This window comes from Sinocyclocheilus grahami, unplaced genomic scaffold (assembly GCF_001515645.1).
Source record: "Sinocyclocheilus grahami isolate Dianchi unplaced genomic scaffold, SAMN03320097.WGS_v1.1 scaffold1451.1, whole genome shotgun sequence".
In the NCBI taxonomy this organism is placed as follows: Eukaryota; Metazoa; Chordata; class Actinopteri; order Cypriniformes; family Cyprinidae; genus Sinocyclocheilus; species Sinocyclocheilus grahami.
The window spans coordinates 16,886-40,639 of NW_015506630.1; the positions used below are offsets into that span (position 1 = coordinate 16,886).

Sequence of the window (23,754 nt, forward strand, 5' to 3'; positions counted from 1 at the left end):
CACGTAGCTTCACACGTAGCTTCTCACGTAGCTTCTCACGTAGCTTCACACGTAGCTTCTCACGTAGCTTCTCACGTAGCTTCACACGTAGCTTCTCACGTAGCTTCTCACGTAGCTTCACACGTAGCTTCTCGCGTACACACACACACACACACACACACACACACACAGAGTATATATAACACCGCTAGATGGTGTTGATCTGGTAAACCGTATGGTTTTGACTGATTTTATAATGTAGGTAAATAAATATGAGTAGGTATTAAAGATACATTTTGGTATGCATTTTTTGCCTAATAACACGCAAACAAGCATTCCATATGACAACATTTTACACAACCTTCATATTTAACGCTGTTTGATTACTTTGCAATTGCATAGTTTTGAGCAGCAGGCGCTTCGTTCGTAGATTCATAGTTTCTCTCTTCATTTCTGGGAACTATGTGCACAACAACTGAATATGGCCTTGGATACAGACCAGAGAAACGGGGGAAAATCGGTATCAGGAATTAATATTTGATAACTCAGTGTATCCTTCTAAGCGAGGAGCGACTTTTAATTTGAAAAGAGGCGTTGCGGTGTTTTTCCGGAAGTGCTGCGAGTCAGCTGACAAGCGTAGTTTCGCTTCTGCGCGGTGGCGGTCAGCTGACAGATGTTTGCTGTCTCGGATCAAACACCTGCGCGATCAGAGCCGACCAGCGCGATGAGTGCTGGCGCCCCCCGATCTCTGGCCTCCTCCGGACAGAAGTCCATCCAGGACATCTGCCACCCTCTGTCCGCCGAGGAGAGCGCGCTGAACCCCGGCAGCGCTGCAGACACGGTGAGGTCCGGGCTGGGGCTGTTCGGGGCTGTTCGGGGCAACATCGCTCTCTAGCTAGGCAGCACTCAGGACCCATCAGCACGAGTGAAGCAGTGCTGACAGCGTGTCGCTATGTCTGAAATATTGTACTGGGTAAAAAACAAGTAGTGTGTTTGTCCAGCCACAAACATTTCGTCTATTTGCATCATAGTAATATGTTTTAGTAAATATCGTGGTATGGAAGTATGCAGTGTTACTACCTTGTTTATGAACGTGCATCGTGGTATTACCATGTTTTTGGATATGTACTATGGTAGGTTGTTTGAACATGCACCATGATTGTACCATGCGTTTTTAGTATTTATTTACCGTATTAATACCATCATTTATTGGCCATGCACTGTGTGTCAACTAAATACAATGATATATGATTATAGTAGTTATTTAGTATGATGGTACACATCAGGGGCCCATCATAGTATTTGTTTTTTTGTGTGGGTTGGAGTGCATTGTATAGATATTCAGATGAATGCGTTTTGTGTTAAATCTGATTTGGCTAAAGTGAAATGAAATGATTGTATGTGATCTCCCAGTTTCGAATTGTTGTGAACACTGATCAGTGTTGCACATATCGAGGTTTATTTATCAAATGCACAAAAATATATGCAGCAAAATATGTATGTATGCCTAGAAAATGAAAAAAATAAATAAAAGGAATAGTTCACCCCAAAATAAAAATCGCTGAAATTGTCCCCAGCTCATCCGAGATGTAGATGAGTTTGTTTCTTCATCAGATTTGGAGCACTGCATCACCGTCTCGCCAATGGAAGTGAATGGGTGCCGTCAGAATGAGAGTCCAAACAGCTGATAAAAACATCACAATAATCCACAAGTAATCCACACCTCTCCAGTCCATCAGTGAACATCTTGCAAGTTCTCCAAATCTGTTCTGATGAAGAAACAAATTAATCTATATCTTGGATGGCCTGATTTTCATCTCTAGGTGAACTATTCCTTTAAGACCTAAAGGAAAAGTAAATTAACCACACAGAATAAAAAAAAATGTATATGAGTGCTGCTTAACACATTGTGCGAAGTTGCTATTAGTAAATTCTAGTAAGAGTATTGAAATAGTAACCGCAGATGTGTGTTGTGCAGTGTGTGAGGTGTAAACTATGAGTCAGATATGTCTGGACAATAGAGCTGTGTTGAGCTTGGCACAGCTGACTGAGATGCTGCTAAATGAAGAGTTTGTTGTGTTTTACTCATGACGCAGAAGAGTTGTTTTTGTGCGCTGCTCATAAATGTATTGTTGTTGCAGTTGCACTGTGGCTTCCCTATTTGTTGGATATGATAATTGCTTGTAAATGCTGTGAATGCTTGTTTACTTCATAATATTAAAATGGCTTTTTTAATAATAATATTATAGGTCATTTTAATTCTATTTGTACTTCATTATTAGAGATAGTAAGGCTTTTTCTGTACTTGTTTATTCCGATGGCTAATTTTTAACCAGAAAGGTTTTTTTTAATTTTTGTATTATTATTATTGGACGTTTGCAATTCATTAAGATGCATCAGTGCAGTATTTGAACAAACCCAGAACCTTGGGCTTTCTTTGCTGATTTCTGCTAATAAGCAGAAACTCCCTTTGGGGTTGTTTTGTGTGACACATTAAACAGTTTAGAAAACTGTTTTTTTTATAGAGCAAATGAAATCATGGGATACACAGTGCCAGGTAACATTATGAGTAATGCTTATTTTCCTGGTAAAAAAGAAATAACTCACTATCATGCACGGTTTTGTGATAATTGCCTAATCTTGCCTAACCTGAGAGCGGGAACGAGACATCACAGAGACATTTCTCCATTATGGGAACTCCTTCCCTTCCAACCTTTCCTGAAGTCCTATTGGCTCACGCCAGTCCAAATGACTGTATGCAAATCACATGCAAATACTGACGCGCTCGAGAGGCAGTATAAAATGCGGTGCACGCGACAATTACGTCAGAATCTGATACTGAACGCTGCTTAGCTGATCGAGCAGCGAACACGGCGACCACCGTGATGTCTCGTTCCCGCTCTCAGGGAACCGAGGTTACGATAGTAACCGGAGACGTTCCCTCTCGAGTTTTCACGAGACATCACGGAGACATTTCTCCATTATGGGAACGATATTCAATCCCGCCGTGAGAGAGGCTAGGAGCAGCCTGTACAAGTCAGATACTCAGCGAAGATAGAACCCACAATTCCCACAACCAATAGCGATGCTTGCTAGGCGGGCTCGCAGCTGATAGGTGGAGACAAGCCAATGAGCGTCTAAAGCCAGGTATACTAAATTTGCATATCTGGTCAGTGATAACGTATGCTGCGCTGAGAAACAGGGCAGAAGCAACAACAACCACAGTATTGTGAGGGGGGGCTGCACAGAGATAACGGTGTTAAGCAGCAGTATAACACATAAGATGATGATGGTATACCAATCAAATTAGAAAGAACACACCAAGAAAACTTTTCTCCATAATGGGAACGATATTAAATCCCGCCGTGAGAGAGGCTAGGAGCAGCCTGTACAAGTCAGATACTCAGCGAAGATAGAACCCACAATTCCCACAACCAATAGCGATGCTTGCTAGGCGGGCTCGCAGCTGATAGGTGGAGACAAGCCAATGAGCGTCTAAAGCCCAGGCATATGAAATTTGCATATCTGGTCAGTGATAACCAGTGGTGGAGGTAACGAATTACAACTACTTACGTTACTGTAATTAAGTAGTTTTTTCGGGTACTTGTACTTTTTTGAGTATATTTTAAAGCTGTACTTTTACTTGTACTTAAGTACAAATTAAGCAAAATAATCTACTTCGTTACATTTAAATCATAGTTCGTTACTTAGTACGCCCACAATTTGAATTGATATTCAAACATTTGACGGCACTTCAGTAGCCAATAAAGATATCCGACCATAAATGGACCAATAACAGCCCTGATATCTGAACCGGGAAAAGCAGCGTCTAAAGCCAGGTATACTAAATTTGCATATCTGGTCAGTGATAACGTATGCTGCGCTGAGAAACAGGGCAGAAGCAACAACAACCACAGTATTGTGAGGGGGGGCTGCACAGAGATAACGGTGTTAAGCAGCAGTATAACACATAAGATGATGATGGTATACCAATCAAATTAGAAATTGAATAGCAGGAGCCGCACTGAGTACAGGGCAGACAACAGCAACAATAGCATATAGGGCTGCACAGAGTAATTACTGTGCGAGGCAGCAAACACGCATGAATAGAGGTAGCATAAATGTGAATCAGTCACCCATCGGCAGCACTGAGCGTCCAGCTTGTAAAACCTGGCGACGGTATTCTGAGAAGGTCAGCCGGCTGCAAAGCATATATCCTGAAGACATACCTCTCGACCACGACCAGGAGGAGGCGATAGCTCTTGTTGAGTGGGCCCTAATGTGCAAAGGACATTCGTATAACAGCCGTGTTACAATCCAGTGGGAAAGACTCCTTTTTGACACGTCAAGGCCCTTCGCACAACCACCGCAGCACACGAAAAGCTGGTCAGATTGCCAAAAGCTGGCCGAACGGTCAATGAAAATCCTCAAAGCCCTGACGGGGCACACCGAAGTCTGAGCGTCCACATCACGCGAGGTCGGTGACTCAGAAGACAGGGCAGACAGCGAAACAGTCTGCGCTCTGAAGGGGGTAGATAGTGATTTAGGCACGTAGCTCGGTCTCGGCCGGGGAGTGACGCTGCAGTCACCGTGTCCAAAGTGAATACAATCGCTGTCCACAGAAAATGCATGTAAATCCCCTATGTGCTTAGCCGAAGCGAGGGCAAGAAGAAGTGCAGTTTGAGAGATAGCTCCTTCATAGCAATGGATGCTAAAGGCTCGAATGGTGGTTGTGAAAGAGCTCTTAACACCACCTCTAGGTACCAGGGCGAAACTGAAGGGGAATGCAACCTCCTTGCCCCCTTGAGAACACTCACCACCAGCGCGTGCCTACCAATCGATTGCCCGCCCAGCGGGGAACGAAACGAGGCAATAGCGGCCAGTGTTAATGGTAGACATCCATTATCAAGCCTGTACTGTAGAAAACGCAGAACATCCGACACGGAGCAAGCAGCCGGGTCGATATGAACATCACGGCACCACAAACACTCCCCATTTTAGAGCATAGAAATGTCTCGTGGGGGGCGCCTGCGCCTCTGAGAGCGTATCAAGCACACGAGAATGCAGGGCGGTCAGCTCCTCTTGATATCCCAGAAGCAGCCACACATGATGACTCAATAACTCTGGGTTGGGGTGCCTCGTTTGAGACAGCAGATGTTTCCTGATGGGGATCGGCCAGGGCGGCGCCGCCAGCAGCTTTGTCCAGTCCGGGAAACCAAGGATGGTTCGGCCAGTTCGGCCAGTTCGGGGCGACGAGTGTCACCGAAGCCTCCTCCTCCCTGATCTTGCATATCACCAGCTGCATTATCTTGATCGGAGAAATGCATACGGCCTGGCTGCTGGCCAGTACGATGTCAGAGCGTCCCCTTCCAGCCGAGAATGAGACAAGGAGAAGAACAGCGGGCAGTGCGCATTCTCGCTCATGGCGAACAGATCCACCTCTGCTCTACCGTAGCGGGTCCAAATCATCCGAACTGACTCAGGATGCAGCCTCCACTCTCCTTGAGGAATCCCCTTCCTCAAAAGCATTTCTGCCCCACAGTTCAGGAGACCAGGGATGTGCGCTGCTCTGATGGAGAGAAAGTGACGGTCCGTCCATAGCAGGAGATTCGCTGCCTGCTTGTACCAAGCCTAGCCTTGGATCGTACACCCCCTTGGTGATTTATGTATGACACCACAGACGTTGTCGGTGCGAATCAGTACATGTCGCTGTTCCAGCTGTGGCCGAAAATCCTTTAGAGCTTCGAACACTGCTTCCAGCTCCAAACGGTTTATGTGCCACCGGCTCTGAGGTTCTGACCACAGCCCTGAAGCCGGCATGCCCTTGCACACTGCCCCCCATCTGCGAGTCAATGCGTCCGTCGTGACCACGACACGTGACGTCATCAAGTCCAGGGGAACCCCCCAGCTGAAGAGATCTTTGCGCCATGGCCTCAGGTCTTCGATGCAGCCGCGGGAGACCGTAATGCGCAAACGGTCTGAAGTCCACACCGTTCAAGGGACTCGAGATTTCAGCCATAACTGCAGCGGGCACATGTGTAGTAAACCCAGATGACATACTGATGCCGCTGCCATAAGTCCCAGCAGCCTCTGACATTACTTCAAGTGAACAGAGCTGCCCAGTCTGAAATGGTGCAGGAAAGACAAAATGGCCGCCGAGCGCTCCCGAGAGAGGCAAGCACGCATCTCCACCGAGTCGAAGCACACTCTCAGATACGTTATAGACTGACTCGGGGCGAGAATGCTCTTACGCACATTCACACATAGCCCCAAGAACTCCAAGTGACGAAACAGTTTGTCTATATGGCTGCTAAGATCAGCCAGTCATCCAAATATTTGAGAACGCGCATCCCGCTCGCTCTGAGGGGGGCGAGAGCTGCGTCCATGCACTTCGAGAAAGTGCGCGGGGCCAAAGCCAGCCCAAACGGGAGCACAGAGTACTGGTACGCTGTGCCTCGAAAGCAAATCTCAGAAAGCGTCTGTGATGCGCTGCTGTCTGAATGTGAATGTACGCGTCCTTTAAATTCATGGATGCAACCAGTACCCGGGGCGAATTCGCACCAGGATCTGTTTTATCATCCTGAACGCACGCTTGCAGAGCGCTCTGTTGATGGGCCTGAGATCTAGAATCGGGCGTAGTCCTGCATCTCTCTTGGGCACCATAAAATGGCGGTTGTAAAACTCGCTCCTGATCTTGCATATCACCAGCTGCATTATCTTAATCGGAGGAACGCATACAGCCAGCCTCGATGTCAAGTCACCTTTATTTATATAGCGCTTTTAACAATACAGATTGTGTCAAAGCAACTGTACAGCATTAATTAGGAAAATAGTGTGTCAATAATAGTTCCGATTGACCTAATTAATGCATCTTAAAAATCCTTTAACGGATTTGAATATTAGAAGCATATTAGTGTGTTATGTGTAAGCCAGGTTAAAGAGCACACCTAGGTTCCTAACTAATGACGAGAAATTGACAGAGCAGCCATCAAGTCTTGGACAGTGTTCTAGGTTATTACATGCAGAGTTTTTAGGTCCTATAATTAACACCTCTGTTTTTTCAGAATTTAGCAGTAAGAAATTACTCGTCATCCAGTTTTTAATATCGACTATGCATTCCGCTAGTTTTTCAAATTGGTATGTTTTGCCGGGCCCGTGTCAGAGCGTCCCCTTCCAGCTGGGAGTGAGACAGGGAGAAGAACAGCGGGCAGTGCGCATTCTCGCTCATGGCGAACAGATCCACCTCCACTCTCCCGTAGCGGGTCCAAATCATCCGGACCGACTCGGGATGCAGCCTCCACTCTCCTTGAGGAATCCCCTTCCTCAAAAGCATTTCTGCCCCGCGGTTCAGGAGACTGGGGATGTGCGCTGCTCTGATGGAGAGAAAGTGACGGTCCGTTCATAGCAGGAGATTCGCTGCCTGCTTGTACCGAGCCTTGGATCGCACGCCCCCTTGGTGATTAATGTACGACACCACAGATGTTGTCGGTGTGAATCAGTACATGTCGCTGTTCCAGCTGAGGCTGTAAATCCTTTAGAGCTAAGAACACTGCTTCCAGCTCCAAGAGGTTTATGTGCCACCGGCTCTGAGGTTCTGTCTACAGCCCTGAAGCCGGCATGCCCTCGCACACTGCTCTTCATCCGTGAGTCGATGCGTCCGTCGTGACCACGACACGTGATGTCATCAAGCCCAGGGGAACCCCTCTGGCTGAGGAGATCTTTGTTCCACGGCCTCAGGGCTTCAATGCAGCTGCGGGAGACCGCGATGCGCAAACGGTCCGAAGTTCACGCCGTCCAAGGGACTCGATTTCAGCCATAACTGCAGCGGGCGCATGTGTAGTAAACCCAGATGACATACTGATTCCGCTGCCATGAGTCCCAGCAGCCTCTGACATTACTTCAAGTGAACAGAACTGCCCAGTCTGAAATGGTACAGGGAAGACAATGGCCGCCGCGCGCTCCTGAGAGAGGCAAGCGCGCATCTCCACCGAGTCGAAGCTCTCTCTCAGATACGTTATAGACTGACTTGGGGCGAGAATGCTCTTACGCACATTCACACATAACTCCCAAGTGACGAAACAGTTTGTCTATATGGCTGTCTATAGTGTGTCCCGTGACTGAGCTAAGATCAGCCAGTCATCCAAATAATTGAGAAAGCGCATCCCACTCGCTCGGAGGGGGTCGAGAGCTGCGTCCATGCACTTCGAGAAAGTGCGTGGGGCCAAAGCCAGCCCAAACGGGAGAACAGAGTACTGGTACGCTGTGCCTCGAAAAGCAAATCTCAGAAAGCGTCTGTGATGCGCTGCTATCTGAATGTGAAAGTACGCATCCTTTAAATTCACGGACGCAACCAGTACCCGGGGCGAATTCGTGCCAGGATCTGTTTTATCATCCTGAACGCACGCTTGCAGAGCGCTCCTGCATCTCACTTGGGCACCATAAAATGACGGTTGTAAAACGGGCTGCTCCAGCTCGCTCGGAGGGACTCGTTCTCGGATTCGTTCTACCGCTCCTTTTTCGAGCAGGTTGCATAACTCTTGTCTCAGAACCAGGGCATTTCGCGGCAATGTTAGAGACTTCACCACGCCGTTGAAACGGGGTGGTCTGCGTCTGAATTCAAGGGTGTACCCACGCTCTATCACACCGAGTAACCAGCGCAAGATTCCTGGAATAGTTTTTCACACGCTCAGGAACTGACATAGTGACTTTAGCGGCTTGGTCGTTGGATGCGCCTATAACATATGATGTGTGAGCATTTTAAATTTAGTAATTACACCATAAATGCATATAATTAAAGTCTACTGTTTCACAGTCAACACATGGCTTTTTAGCTAGATTTAAAACAAGAAAAAGTGCACTTTTAGATGAACGATGCAATAATAGATGGCGCTCGTGGTGGTAGTTAAACAAAGTTATATTTATTGAGTTTAAACGTGAATATGTCTATGAAAGATTGTATTACTGTACTGTGATTAAAAGAGAATCACAATGCTGAAAAAGCATTTTCAGAAGCAACGTTTGGATTTGAAATCCAAATAATGGATAAATGTTGTGTTTGTGGTAAACCTCCGCGGATCAGGAGCGGACTGCAAACGCGTCCTGTGTGAAAGCAAAATGAGTCCGTGCTGCTTCTGCACCGCATACACATACTGTATACGCACTGCAGACGGAGTACGTGTGAACTGGCGCAACAAATCTAGTTCAACATCTGAGGCATGATTTTTTTTTCTTCTGCCATATGTCTATTCTAGAGTCATTTTGTTACACCTAATAATCTTAGTGATTATTTTGCCTTATATCTGTTCTAGAGACATGTTACAGCTTCTTGATAAAGCTCTAATTGGTTTTCTTTTGGAAATAAGTTTCAAATTCACACTGAATGCGTTTATGACTGTAAAGCATGTCTGTGTGTGTTAAAAGCGAAATCGCAAAATCGATCAAAGAAATCACAATAGGTTTTTTTTGTCCATATCGCACACACACACACACACACACACACATCACTTGCAAAAAAGTATATATATATACTTTATTAGAACAAAGCAGAAGCATCATACTTTTAGTCTTGAATGAGTGAATTTTCTAGTTTTCTTCTGGTTTTATGTCAAATATCTCCACAGTTAACTGTTCATCTCTAACTGATGAACCTCTTTTTGAGTTTTGAGAATCACTGCTTGGTAATAAAACCATGTTTGTTCATGATAAAGATATAGGACTGTTTTTGGAAGTGTCTGAAGGATACTGATAGCAGAAACAAACCCTGTAGTGATAAAGATGATGGGTTGTTGCCTGTTTGTTTATCTTGTGTGTCCATTCATGTCAATACTCGGAGTAAAGAGGCAGGTTTGGGCCGTTTCTGCTGTTCAGCAAAAAGAAGGTCAGCGCACTTGTTTTAGTACTCAAAAGTGGGCATGTGATCAGGAAAAAGCTGTCACAGTTTCCTAAATGCTGTATCTGAAGATAGGATGTTAGTTATAATAATTCCAACATTTTGCTGCAGGTTTCCTACAAACTCAAATTAGTTTAGAGTTGATTTAAGCGTAAAAAGTCTTACACGCGCACACACATACATATGTAAAAGATCGTAATGTTAAAAAAATATATATCTGTATATATATTGCAATAAAATATCTAAATATTAACTACAATAACTAAATATAATCACAATTTAAAACAACTGTTTTCTAGTTTAATATATGTTCAAATGTAATTTATTCCTGAGATCAAAGCTGTATTTTCAGCATCATTACTCCAGTCTTCAGTGTCACATGATCTTCAGAAGTCAGTCTAATATGCTCAAGAATCATTTCTGATTATTATCGGTGTTGAAAACAGTTGTGCTGCTTAAAACCATTTATTGAGTTTAAACCAAAAATGTTGAATTTATCCTGTTTATCAAGTTTGGCTTTATATTTTATTTTGGAGGGTTTTGTAGGGCCCTATAAAAACAGTTTTATATATTTTTTCTCGTTTTAATTTTTCTAGACACTGTTTTAATGGTTAAATTAAATTGTATTCATCAAAAAGCATGTCTAATTAATTGAAATAATGAAACTTACATTTTTAAATAGGCCCTATATGAAATATGTTTATTTTTCTCAAATGTTTTCTTCTTTTTTTACCAAATTCAGTATTCTATGAATTTTCTGGATTCCATTTGAATAATTTCATTAAATATTAATAATCAAAAGCATCTCAAATTAATTAGATTTTATTAAAAAAATGATATATTTTTTCCCCCAGAAATACTGTGTTGTGTATTTACATTTTTCTGCTAAATAAATTTTGGTAAATAATCCTTCTGGTAAATATTCCTGTACAAATAATGCTTTAATAATAATTTTATAAATAGTAGTAGTAGTAGTAGTACTATCATTGCATTAAGTTTTATTTCTGTCACGGTTTCTTCAAGTTAAACTGAACTTTTATTTTGACGGGTTGCTGTGAAGACCTTTAGGTTTCTGTTTGTATATGATATGAGATAGTTTAACTCAAAAGAAACCGTAAAATGCTGATGAAGTGACTCTCAGAGCAGTTCTAGAGATCACATTCATGCCATTCATTCACACACCGACACGAAGAACATGCAGGATTTATATTGAAATGGTATTTTTCATCACGTTTTGATTTAAGTGCACTGACCTACTTTTGATTTATCCATCCAAAATTGGACAAATTCCGTGACATTCCGCGTTATTCTGCAATTTAAATTTTTATGACTGGATTCTGCGATTCTGTCTGCATTTTTCACATCACGGAAATCATAGGGCCCTAGTTTTGTGTGTGCACATTCACATTTACATTATTCTGTTTTCCAAATATCTGTGTTTAGCTCCATTAATTCAAGCTTTGTTAATCCCGCCCCCAGGGCCTGATCCTGCCCAATGGGACTCCAGTAGACACATCAAGCCCCGCCTCCTCTTCATCTCTGCTGAACCGACTACAGCTCGATGACGATCTGGACGGAGAAACGCGCGATCTGTTTGTGACTGTAGAAGACCCCAAGAAACACGTGTCTACTATGGAGACATACATCACCTACAGAGTCTGCACAAAGGTCAGAGGGCAAAGCTCACAGGCTTTACTGACAACGAGATGCTGTTATTATTTGTGCGGTTATATAAAGGTGTTATTTAAAACTTTATTTCAGATATCTGAAGGATAATGAGCCTCTTTAGACAGATTTTGTTGGTTAATCCGAATTGTTGATCCCTAAACTATCAGCTTGTTCCACTTTAACTGTACTTGTAAATCACTGTGGCTGCTAAAATGACTAATTAGTGATTGGTATTAAATGAGTTAATTGTCAAGAGGTCAGCTTTTCTCTTTTCTTCTAAGTGCTGTAGTTTAGCTCTTGTGGCGGTTGTTTGCTCCCATTGTGATCAGTAACGTGCTCACTGTGGCAGTTTCTGGGCTCAGAGTCACATAGGGGTGCTAATTAAAAACAGCCAATCACAGCATGGACGCAATGCATCTGAGAGTTATTTCCCATCAGCCCTTGGGAAACTCATCGCTGGGTTTTTTGGGGATTGTGAGAGAAACAGGGTTGAGATCATAGTCAAAATAATACAGTGATATATCATGGCTAAAAGAATACAGCAACCAGTGTAGTTGTAGTATTATTTATATAACATTATAGCATTAATTAATATTTCGAATTGTTATATTTTAATTATAGTTTATTTAGTTTTATTTCAGATTTAGAGAATTTAGTTCAACTTTTATTTCAAAAATTATTTATTTCAGTTAGGTGCCAAGACAACATTTCAAATTTTTGTTGAATGTTTTTAAGTTTAGTTTTTGTTGTAATTAATTAAATTGGTCAGACAGTGTGGGAACTCTTTTTAAGACACAAAATATGTCCCACCACCATTGAGTCGTTGCTTAACTGCGTGTGTGTGTGTGATCCTGTCATCCTTTATTGTAGTAAAACACTTTACTATTTTACTGTCAATCAGAAGTTTTTTTTTTAATGTTTTTGAAAGAAGTCTTTTCTGCTCACTAAGGCTGTATTCATTTGTTTAAAAATACAGTAAAAACAGTAATATTGTGAAATATTATTTTAATTTAATATAACTGTTTTCTATGTGAATATATTGTAAACTGTAATTTATTTCTGTGATCAAAGCTGTATTTCCAGCATCATTACTCCAGTCTTCAGTGTCACATGATCTTCAGAAATCATTCTAATATGCTGATTTGCTGCTCAAGAAACATTTCTGGTTATCAATGTTAAAAATAGTTGTGCCTCTTCATATTTTTATGAAAACGTTGACACATTTTAAGATTTCTTTGATGAATAGAAAGTTCAAAAGATCAGCAGTAACATTATAGATGTTGTTATTGTCACCTTTCACCAATTTAATGCATCCTTGCTGCATAAAAAAAAATGTAAAAAAAATGTTATTGACCTGTTTTTGTTTCTGTGTGACCTACAGACCACCAGAACAGAGTTTGACCTGCCTGAGTACTCGGTAAAATTAAGAGTCAGCCACACCTACCTAAAACGGCTCGTTCTAACACGCCCCCACATGTCTACATCACTATGTGGAAATATTAGCATAATGCCGCCCAACTGTGCACGCAAAGAAAGGCGGCGTGGTTTCAGTAACGCAGTTAGTGTTGAAGCAGCATGTCAGGGAGACGCTGTGTGTTTCAGTGCGAAAGCAAAAGCACTTTATTTGGCCTTCTGGAAGTAGATGCAATTAGGAATCATTGGTTAAGATTTATTTACAACAGAACAGCACAACCCAGATGTTCGAATTTGTGCAACGCATTTTATGGACGGTGTGAGTGTGTGTGTGTGTGTGTGAGAGAGAGAGGGGAACAGGGTCACATCACAGGAGAGTGAACGGTCTGTCAGAAAGCATGTGTGAGTGTGTGTGTGTGTGTGTGTGTGTGTGTGAGAGAGAGGGGAACAGGGTCACATCACAGGAGAGTGAACGGTCTGTCAGAAATCATAGCACGTCAGCTGTCTTAACCACGGCTTGTGTACTGCATCATCACTGTGTCTGTCACGCGACTCTGTTCCCCTTTCGGGCTTGAACTGATGGTAAAACTAACAACATTATTAACTGTCTTGATATTTACTTTGAAAGATGAAGCTGTGATTATGGTAAGGGGCGTTACATTTCCGACGCGTGCTTGTGGTGTTTGGCCAATCACAATGCACTGGGTCAGCTGGCCAATCAGAGCAGACTGCACATGTCAACGTATTCTGTTACACCAAATACACCAAATAATGATCTTTAAAAAAGCATCATATGACCCCTTTAAGTTATTGACCTGTTTTTGTTTCTGTGTGACCTACAGACCACCAGAACAGAGTTTGACCTGCCTGAGTACTCGGTAAGGCGACGCTACCAGGACTTTGACTGGCTGAGGAACAAATTAGAGGAAAGCCAACCCACCCATCTTATTCCAGTAGGTAGAGGAAGAGCCTTCACTGCACTGCTCTCAAAACCACTAGTTTTAATGCATTTGCACATTAGTACAATTAGTTATGTAATGAGGCATTTAATATTGTGGGGATTGTTTTTGCTCCAATCACTGATACACCAAGATTAAGCAAAATCTGCTACGTTTGTTGTTGTCTCCTTTCTGCAATCCTTTAGCCTTTGCCTGAGAAGTTTGTTATGAAGGGAGTGGTGGACCGCTTCTCAGAGGAGTTTGTGGAGACCAGGAGAAAGGCACTAGACAAGTTCCTCAAACGTGTAGCAGACCATCCTGTGCTTTCTTTTAACGAACACTTCAATGCATTTCTCTCCGCAAAGGTCAGTGCTTTAAAGTCTGCATGAAATTAAACATTCACACTATCTGTTTTCTAAATGCATATTATAGACCGAGCTGGGTTGTAACTGATTACATGTAATCTGGATTACATAATCAGATTCCAAAAATAAAGTACTCGTAATGAGAGCATATTACATTTTATAATGCTCATAATCAGATTACAGTTGCATTTCATGGATTACATGATTACGTACTATTCACACATTGGCGGTAAATCATGTAGAATTGGTTTGTTTTTGTTTAAAATTTTCCTTTCTAAAAATCCTATTGTGTCATACTATTTAGCTTGAGCTATATTCACAATATAGAATGGTTGTGTACATTTGTATTGTAATTGTGTAAATTTGTATTGTAAATAAATTTGCAATCCCTGCGTCTGAATTTGGGTAAAAAAGCACCTCTCGAGCAATTAGACCATGTATGAAGCAAATAATTGCAAGATGTAATGTTTAATGTATTTTATGATGTTGATATAAAAATAGAATATATTTTCTTTTTCTTAGTTTTTTTATATCAGTGCAGTATGTTTAATGGTAAGTTTAAAACAAGTTAGAAAAAAAGTAATCTAAAAGTAATCCAGAAAGGGGTCAGAATGCATTACTTAAAATGTGTAATCTGTAATCAGTAACAGACTACAATTTGTAAGTAATCTACCCAGCTTGTTGTGAACGAATCATCCGTGTTTTTTTTTAGGGATGCACCGATATGAAAATTTTGGCCGATACCCGATTATTCTTTATTTTTGAAAGCCGATAACCGATATGTTGGCCGATAAATCTATATCCAAATTGTTATATACTTTTTGAGAGCCTGATTACAAAAAAGGTCTCATCATTAAAAGCCACATCCCAAACACTTCAACATAAGCAGCCTAGTTTGAACGGTGTACGTTTTAAAAATATTTTTACTCTCCCATTACCAAATTTAGTCATAAAAAAGTCTTACAAATAAATAAAATAATGCATAAATAATGCAAACAAGTCACTGGACATCATTACACGTGTAAAGAATCAAAATGAATGCGCCATAGATCAATAAAACGGAATAGCCTCTGCACGGACAATAATTAAATGATTTTAAGTACTAAACCATATTGTTGATGAAAATAATAAGAGAAAAATACAAGTGGTTGTTGTTATTAATAATGCATCAATGATTTTGAAAAAGTAACAAATTAATACCACTGTTTTAAATAGCAGCCATTGAGCTGCAGCTCAAGCTGAAGCTGAAGAGCTGAATGAACACGGTAAACTGAAGCGTTTTGCTGGCAGCTTATTTAACTCAAGGAAATGCATCCTGAGATTAATATTAATACAACATAAACATAATATTACAACTTATATATGAAATGACAAATGACGCAGTTATTTTTATGTTTTATAGTGATGAATTAAATGCTATAACTAGGTCTTGTGGTGAAACAATATAGTGAGACATATGCAGGTCATATCCAGTAATTTAGTCTGCTTAAACTCCGCCTCTGCAAGGTCATGTTAATCTGCCTTTGCTTTTGAGTGCCACGTCCGCATCTCAACATCCAATCAACAACTTATGCACAGAACCAAGTCCCGCCCTACGTTTTTTTTTTCCTGATAATTTTTCTTTTTTTGAAAATCTTTTTCACTCGGATGTACAAAACAATACAGAAGAAGAGATCTTCGAATCATTGCGACTTTAATATTCCTGAAGGGTTAGTTTTGAAGATCTTAAATGCAATCTTGCTCACCTGCGTCCTATCTTCACGTCGTCTTCTATACATCTGTCTTTCTCTGTGGGTCTCTGGAATTGTCAGTCTGCTGTCAACAAAGCAGATCTTATTCCTGCTATTGCTTCCCAAACTGCACTTAGCATCTTGTGCTTGACTGAGACCTGGATTTGTTCAGAAGACTCAGAAACCCCAGCTGCTCTATCTAACAATTTCTCTTTCTCTCACACCCCTCATCAGGTTGGGAGAGGTGGAGGTACTGGTCCCCCTTCATTTCAAACAATTGGAAATACTCAACCCACACTCCCCTATGCAATAATAACTCATTTGAATCCCATGCTATTACTGTAACAGCTCTGGTAAAACTCCATGTTGTAGTCATTTATCGCCCTCCTGGGCACCTGGGCACCTTCCTAGAGGAGCTGGATGGGCTGCTGTCCTCATTCCCTGAGGATGGCAGTCCACTTATAGCCTTTGGTGACGTCAGTATTCATTTGGACAAGTCTTATGCTGCAGATTTCCATTCACTCCTAGCTTCATTTGATTTAAAACGCTTTATCACCACAAGCACTTACAAATCTTGCAACCAACTGGACGTATTTTACATGCGCAGTTGTGTTGTAGACAACATTTTGGTAAAACCCCTACATACCTCTGGCCACTACTTCATAACATTTAACCTACATGTGAGCCACCAACCCCTCTGCCTGTTACCTTTAGACGAAACCTCTGTTCCCTTTCACCCTCACATCTTTCCTCTGTAGTGTCTTCCTCTCTTCCCTCACCCTACCCATTTCTCTTCTCTGGATGTGAACGCAGCAACTGACACTTTATGCTCTATTTTAACTTCTTGTCTAGACAATATATGTCCTCTCTCCTTCAGGCCAGCACGGGCTGCCCCTTCTAACCCCTGGTTATCCGATGTTCTTCGTGAGCATCGGACCAAACTCAGGGCAGCAGAGAGAAAATAGCGCAAGTCAAACGATCCATCAGACCATCTGATACAGAGAGAGAGTGTATCAGTCTTTGCATTCATCTTTCTCTGCTGAAGTCCATACTGCCAAGTCTTCATATTGACCAACAAGGTCAACAGTGCTTCTGACACACGTAATCTCTTCAAAACATTAAATTCTCTCCTCCGATGACTTTGCCACAGTCTTCACAAACAAAACTAGAACAATCAGCAGCCGGTTCTCAGGTCCACACACACAGGAACTCAAACCAACCACATCTACTGCACAAAACTCCCCTCTCCTCCTTCTGTTCCCTCACTGAGGCAGAAGTATTGAAACGTCTCCTCTCCAGCCATCCTACAACATGCTCTCTAGACCCAATCCCCTCACACCTTCTCCAAGCAATCTCCTCTACACTCATACCACCACTCACACACATAATCAACACATCTCTCCTCACAGGCACTTTCCCCACTGCATTCAAGCAGGCTCGGGTAACCCCACTCCTCAAAAAACCTGCATTAAACACTTCACTTACAGATAGCTACAGACCTGTCTCTCTCCTTCCATTCATAGCGAAAACACTTGAACGAGTTGTTTTCAACCAGGTATCGACATTTCTTTCAAAGAATAACCAACTGGACGCTAACCAATCAGGTTTCAAAAGTGGACATTCAACTGATTCCAAATCATCAATTCTCATTCTGCTGGATCTATCTGTCGCTTTTGACACTGTGAATCATCAGATCCTCCTGTCCGCCCTCTCATCACTGGGCATCACATCAACTGCTCACTTGAGTTCCTCAGGGATCAGTTCTTGGACCCCTTCTCTTCTCCATATACACTACATCACTGGGTCTCATCATAAAGGCACATGGTTTCTCCTACCATTGTTATGCTGATGACACATAGCTCTCTCTCTCATTTCAACCAGATGATCCACCGGAAGCTACACGGATCTCAGGCTGCCTGGCGGACATCTCGGCATGGATGAAAGAACATCACCTACAGCTCAACCTGGCAAAGACTGAGCTTCTTGTCTTCGCTGCCACTACAACTCTACAGCATGATTTCACCATCCAGTTAGGTTCATCAACAATTACCCCATCAAGTTCGGTCAGAAATCTTGGTGTAATCTTTGATGACCAGCTGACTTTCAAAGACCACATTGCAAAAACTGCTCGATCTGGCAGGTTTGCATTGCACAACATCAAAAAGATTAGGCCCTTCCTAACGGCGCATGCTGCACAACTTCTTGTCCAGGCCCTTGTCATTTCTAGACTGGACTATTGCAATGCTTTTCTGGCTGGACTTCCACCAAGCACAGTCAAACCTCTACAAATGATTCAGAATGCAGCGGCACGACTGGTCTTTAACGAGCCCAAAAGAGCTCACGTCACACCTCTCTTTATCTCCCTGCACTGGCTCCCGGTTGCAGCTCGCATCAAGTTCAAGACATTAATGCTTGCATATAGAACAGCTACAGGCTCCGCACCCGCCTACCTCCACTCACTACTACGAATGTACATCCCCTCCCAGAAGTCTGAGATCCGTTAGTGAGCGACGCCTCGTGGTATCATCACAGAGAGACACAAAATCACTTTCCAGAACTTTTTTGTTCACCGTTCCTGGCTGGTGGAATGATCTTCCCACTCCTATCCAGAATGCTGAATCCCTGACATTTTTCAAGCGACAGCTAAAAACTAATCTTTTTCGTCACCATTTGACTTCATCTAAAAAAAAAAAAACAACAACCTTTGCTTTCTTTCTTTTTCCTTAATCTCTCCCTGTTTAGCTTGTACTAATCTGAACAATGCCTGAAACTGTATTGCAAGCACTTCCTGCGTTTATTTGCCTCTTTATGATGAATTGTATTCCTCAAATGTAAGTCGCTTTGGATAAAAGCGTCTGCTAAATGAATAAATGTAAATGTAAGATTACTAAATACTTAGTTAAGTATTGACTTTGTAAATTAAAATAGTTTGGAAACTAAATTTGGAAACACAACTCTTAAGTGTACAGGAATCATAAATGTGTCATGCTTCATGTTTGTATGTTTGTATAGTTTCTCACAGTTTGTGCCGGTGATGTGTTGGATTGCCATTTACCAATGCTGGAAACCCTTATTAGCTGTTTATGACCAGATCCAGATGTCTTTTTGAGAGTAGCTTGACAACGTTGAGCGTTTGCAGTATGTTGCTAGCAGGCTATATGTTCCAGCATGGAAAGCTTGTTCCAGAAACCCAGTGGGATTTCATTGGGTTTGGCAGGGATTTATTGGCCGTGAGACAGAATTGATGTACTGTATGCTTGACTTTCAGGACTTGAATAAGCGTCAAGGCCTGGCTCTGCTGACTAAAATGGGGGAATCTGTGAAGTATGTGACGGGTGGTTATAAACTGAGGGCACGGCCGGCGGAGTTTGCTGCCATGGGCGACTATCTGGACTTGTTCACACAGAAAATGGGCACCATTGACAGGATAGCACAGAGAATCATCAAAGAGCAGTCAGGTAAAGAGCATCCCACCAGTCTACCATCCTAAAGGCCTGGATACACTAACAGCGAAGCTCTTTCTCGTTCTTCATGAAAGGGTAAAAAGAAGTTTGAAATATCTTTGTGGCAGTTTTCTGTTTAGTTAACGTCCCAATGCTGCCGCCTGAGCTGCTGAGAGTGATGTTGAGATGAATATGTGCTGCCCGCTCTCCACTCAATAACAAAATAAACACGCAACAAAAATGCCAGTGGTGAGAAAACAGCAGTTAAGAAAGCATCTGACCATAACAATGTGGATATGTTTACAGCAGCTCTGCAGTTCAGCACTCAAGCGAAGTCACGTCACATTTATTTATAAAGCACTTTATACAGTAGATCGCTTTAAAGCAAGCAGCTTTCAGGGCCGTTCACTCAGAATGCGTTTTTCCATTCCAATGTACTAGTTTTCCATAGTTTTTTTCTGTAAACACGTGCATGCATGACCGTCGAGTGCCATGTTTTTAAGACGCCGTGTCAAGTTAAAATAATTAACATTTTAACATGCAGCATTGCTCATCAATGTCAGTTCCAAAACAGTGGACCAATCAGGAGACCCCGGAGGTGGGGCAAGCGTTGTGAGCTTTTGTTTAGAGTAGCAAGTTGGCATGGCAACTTTTTTATTTGACAGCATCATGGTGGAGGAGGCAATCTGTGCTGAACTTCATTCCTAACTGTTTTCGCGTTTTTAGATGCAAATACGTGTTCTGTGTGAACGGCCCCTAAAACATGAAAAAAAAACAGTGTCAGAGTCACATTCAGTTAGAATTACGCTTCAATTTCTACTATAAATCAGCTCTCCAGTGCTTTTACACGTGGTCTGATCTCGATGGACTGAACTTCTACAACTTAATATTTTTTTTGTTAAAAGGAAGTTAATACTTTAATTCAGCAAGGGTGCGTTAAATTGATTAAGTGACAGTAAAGACATTTCTATTTCAAATAAAATATTTCTATTTAAATAAATGCTTTTCGGAACTTTCTGTTCATCATGAATCCTGACAAAATCGCAAAAATACAATAATCAGAAAAAATTAAGCAGTGCAGCTGTTTTCGACATCGATAATAATCAGAAATGTTTCTTGCGCAGCAAATCAGCATGTTAGAATGATTTCTGAAGGATCGTGTGACACTGAAGACTGGAGTAATGATGCTGAAAATTCAGCTTTGATCACAGGAATAAATTACATTTAAAATACATTAGAATAGAGAACAGTTATGTCTATAGCAGCTTATGCAGGGTGTTTCAGATCAGACTCACAAGGTTCATGTAGGAACAGTGTTGCCAAGTCTGTGGTTTTGTCCCACGGAATTGGGCTACTTTAAAGGGATAGTTCACCCAAAAATGAAAATGTGATGTTTATCTGCTTACCCCCAGGGCATCCAAGATGTTAGGTGACTTTGTTTCTTCAGTACAACACAAACGGAGATTTTAACTCCAGCCGTTGCAGTCTATCAGTCTTATAATGCAGGGCAATGGTAACAAAATCTAAAAGAGTAAAAAAAAACATGCACAGACAAATCCAAATTAAACCCTGCAGCTCGTGACGACACATTGATGTCCTAAGACACGAAACGATTGGTTTGTGCGAGAAACCGAACAGTATTTATGTAATTTTTTACCTCTAATACACCACTATGTCCAACTGTCTTTGGGCGCGCGCACGGCATCCGGTGCGTGAGGTGTGTACGCGCTCTGGCGTAGTTTACGTTAATGGGTGTGTTGATATCCAGCCGAAGAGCAATCAACCATAACTTCAGGTGAGCAGGCTCAGAAGTTGGGAATACGTGGAAAGTCACCACTCCCGAATGAGTTCGCCCAATCTTTTAGTTTTAAGTCGGTTTGAACAATCCGGATAAGCGCAAGTAAGTACCATTTTGATTAGCCGTCGTACCTACAATGACTGTGCACTGTGTAAACAATGAGTGACGTATACGCGCAAGAGATCACTTCCGGCGCTTACGTAAACTACGCCAGAGCGCGTACACACCTCACGCACCGGATGCCGTGCACGCGCTCAAAGACAGTTGGACATAGTGGTGTATTAGAGGTAAAATATGATACAACTACTGTTTGGTTTCTCGCACAAACCGATCGTTTCATGTCTTAGGACATCAATGTGTCGTCACGAGCCGCAGGGTTTAATTTGGATTTGTCTGTGCATGTTTTTTTTACTCATAGATTTTGTTACCATTGCCATGCATTATACGACTGATAGACTGCAACGGTTTGAGTTAAAAATCATCATATGTGTTCTACTGAAGAAACAAAGTCACCTACATCTTGGATGCCCTGGGGATAAGCAGATAAACATCACATTTGCATTTTTGGGTGAACTATCCCTTTAACACTGTTGCCGCAGGTTGAAGCGACCCCAAAAACATGATATTTAGCACCTGAAATGTGAATATTACCAGGGGAACCCCACCAAGAAACACGTATTTTACCCCCCGGAATGCAATTTTTACTGGGGGACACCCTCGAGATTGGGCTAGTTTTGAGTAGCAATTGGGTGGGTTTTGTTACTTTCAGGAAGTTCTTTCAGGAAGTAGACTGAAAGACAGCTCAATAGGTTTTAAAACGGAGCCTATTAGTGACATTTGGCGGTAAAAATAAATACTACAAAAAAGTAGGAAACAGTCCACTTTTTCATTGTTTCTGTGTGTCAGAGTTCCTGATGGAGTTGAGAGAGTACGGGCCGGTCTACTCCTCCTGGTCGTCTTTTGAGGAGGACCTCCATGATCCTCTGGAGGGGGTGTCGGGGTGCATGTCGAACTGCTCCAGCGCTCTGGAGGAGCTCACGGAGGACATGAGCGAAAACTTTCTCCCTGTGCTCAGAGAATACGTCCTGTACATCGAGTCCATGAAGGTGAGCGGCTCTCAGCTGAGCTTTTTAGTCATTTCTTCCGCTTTAATTCGATTCGGCATTAATATGGAGCGACCAGCAGAGTTTCCCTCATCCGTCTGCTGGAAAAGAATTCATGCCATTGGGAAACAGACCGTATGCAGAACGCTTGACTTTCTTTCTGACTGTTTGCAGAGGGAATGTAATGGTTGGCAGTTTTTTCTGACAGCATATTCTCCCAAAACTAAGCCAATGTTAATTTATTGTGTGTGAAATTTGGAGTGTTCAGTAGTTACAATATGGTCTCATAATAATGTCATTTTGATGTTTATTTTATATTAGAAACGGCATTTTTAAGCTGAAACACTGTAATTGCACTGCATGATGCAGCATGGGGTCTTTCAACACAGTTTCTTAATTCTTTTTCCATTTCCATTTTGAATTGCATAATTTTTTTTTATTAACCCACTGGCAAATAGATTTTTCTTGTTTTAAACATGAATCTAGCAATAAAATCAGTCTTATTTTTTAAGGATTATCTTAAAGCAAGAAAACACTGTTTGCGTAAGGAAACTAAGCGTATTTCAAGATACTATTTTTCAATGCAAAAAATGCTGTTTTCAACATTGATAATAATCCGAAATGTTTATATGCAGATCAGCATATCAGAATGATTTCTGAAGGATCATGTGACACTGAAGACTGGAGTAATGATGCTGACAATTCAGCTTTGATCACAGGAATAAATTATCATGGAAAATTGTTGCAAAAATATTTTACAGTATTACTGTTTTTGCTGTAGTTTTGATCCAATAAATGCAGCCTTGATGAGCAGAAGAAAAATCTGCTGACCCCAAGCTTTTGAACAGTAGTGTATGCATCTTGTTTTAAATGCGCGTAGATATTTATACTGGAAAACAAGGTTAAAATGCTGATACAAATAATTGTTGCAGACAGTATACAGCTGCATCGCTATGAGGAAATGTTCTTATGCAAACTCAACAGATAAAATCACTTCCTCTCTGTCTTAGCTTGACGCATCTATCTACACCATCAGCAAATGTAGTGAGGCAAGCTTTATATTTCCTTCTTGAAAACTTCTCTAAAATGATTGCAATGACTTCAGTTGCGTAACGGCTTAAATTAAAACATAATTAAAATGTCCCAAACATATTTCAACAACTAGATAATTGGATTCTTCTTTTAAAGTCAAGTTAAGTAAAATATATTTGTAGTGCACTTTTCACAACACACATTTTCAAAACAGCTTTACAGAAAATCATGGTGTTAATGTTTATAATATCGTAATATCTTCATGTATGGATATGTAAAAATAATAAATAAATCTATCTATATATATATATATTTATATATATAAACATACATACAGTATATACAGTTATATATATATATACTGTATATATATATATATATATATATATATATATA

At 41.5% G+C, this 23,754-nt stretch overlaps 1 protein-coding gene across 1 annotated transcript in view; it reads left to right on the forward strand.

The window, feature by feature from the left end:
• Window positions 1-600: 600 nt before the first annotated feature.
• LOC107570383 (sorting nexin-30-like) overlaps window positions 601-23,754 on the forward strand; it is a 25,197-nt gene continuing 2,043 nt past the window's right edge. Inside the window, exons 1-6 of the mRNA XM_016256612.1 lie at window positions 601-820; window positions 11,348-11,536; window positions 13,792-13,902; window positions 14,094-14,252; window positions 19,251-19,440; window positions 22,130-22,329. Coding sequence (XP_016112098.1) covers window positions 653-820; window positions 11,348-11,536; window positions 13,792-13,902; window positions 14,094-14,252; window positions 19,251-19,440; window positions 22,130-22,329 — 1,017 coding nt within the window. The 5' untranslated portion in view covers window positions 601-652. The remainder of the gene's footprint in view (window positions 821-11,347; window positions 11,537-13,791; window positions 13,903-14,093; window positions 14,253-19,250; window positions 19,441-22,129; window positions 22,330-23,754) is intronic.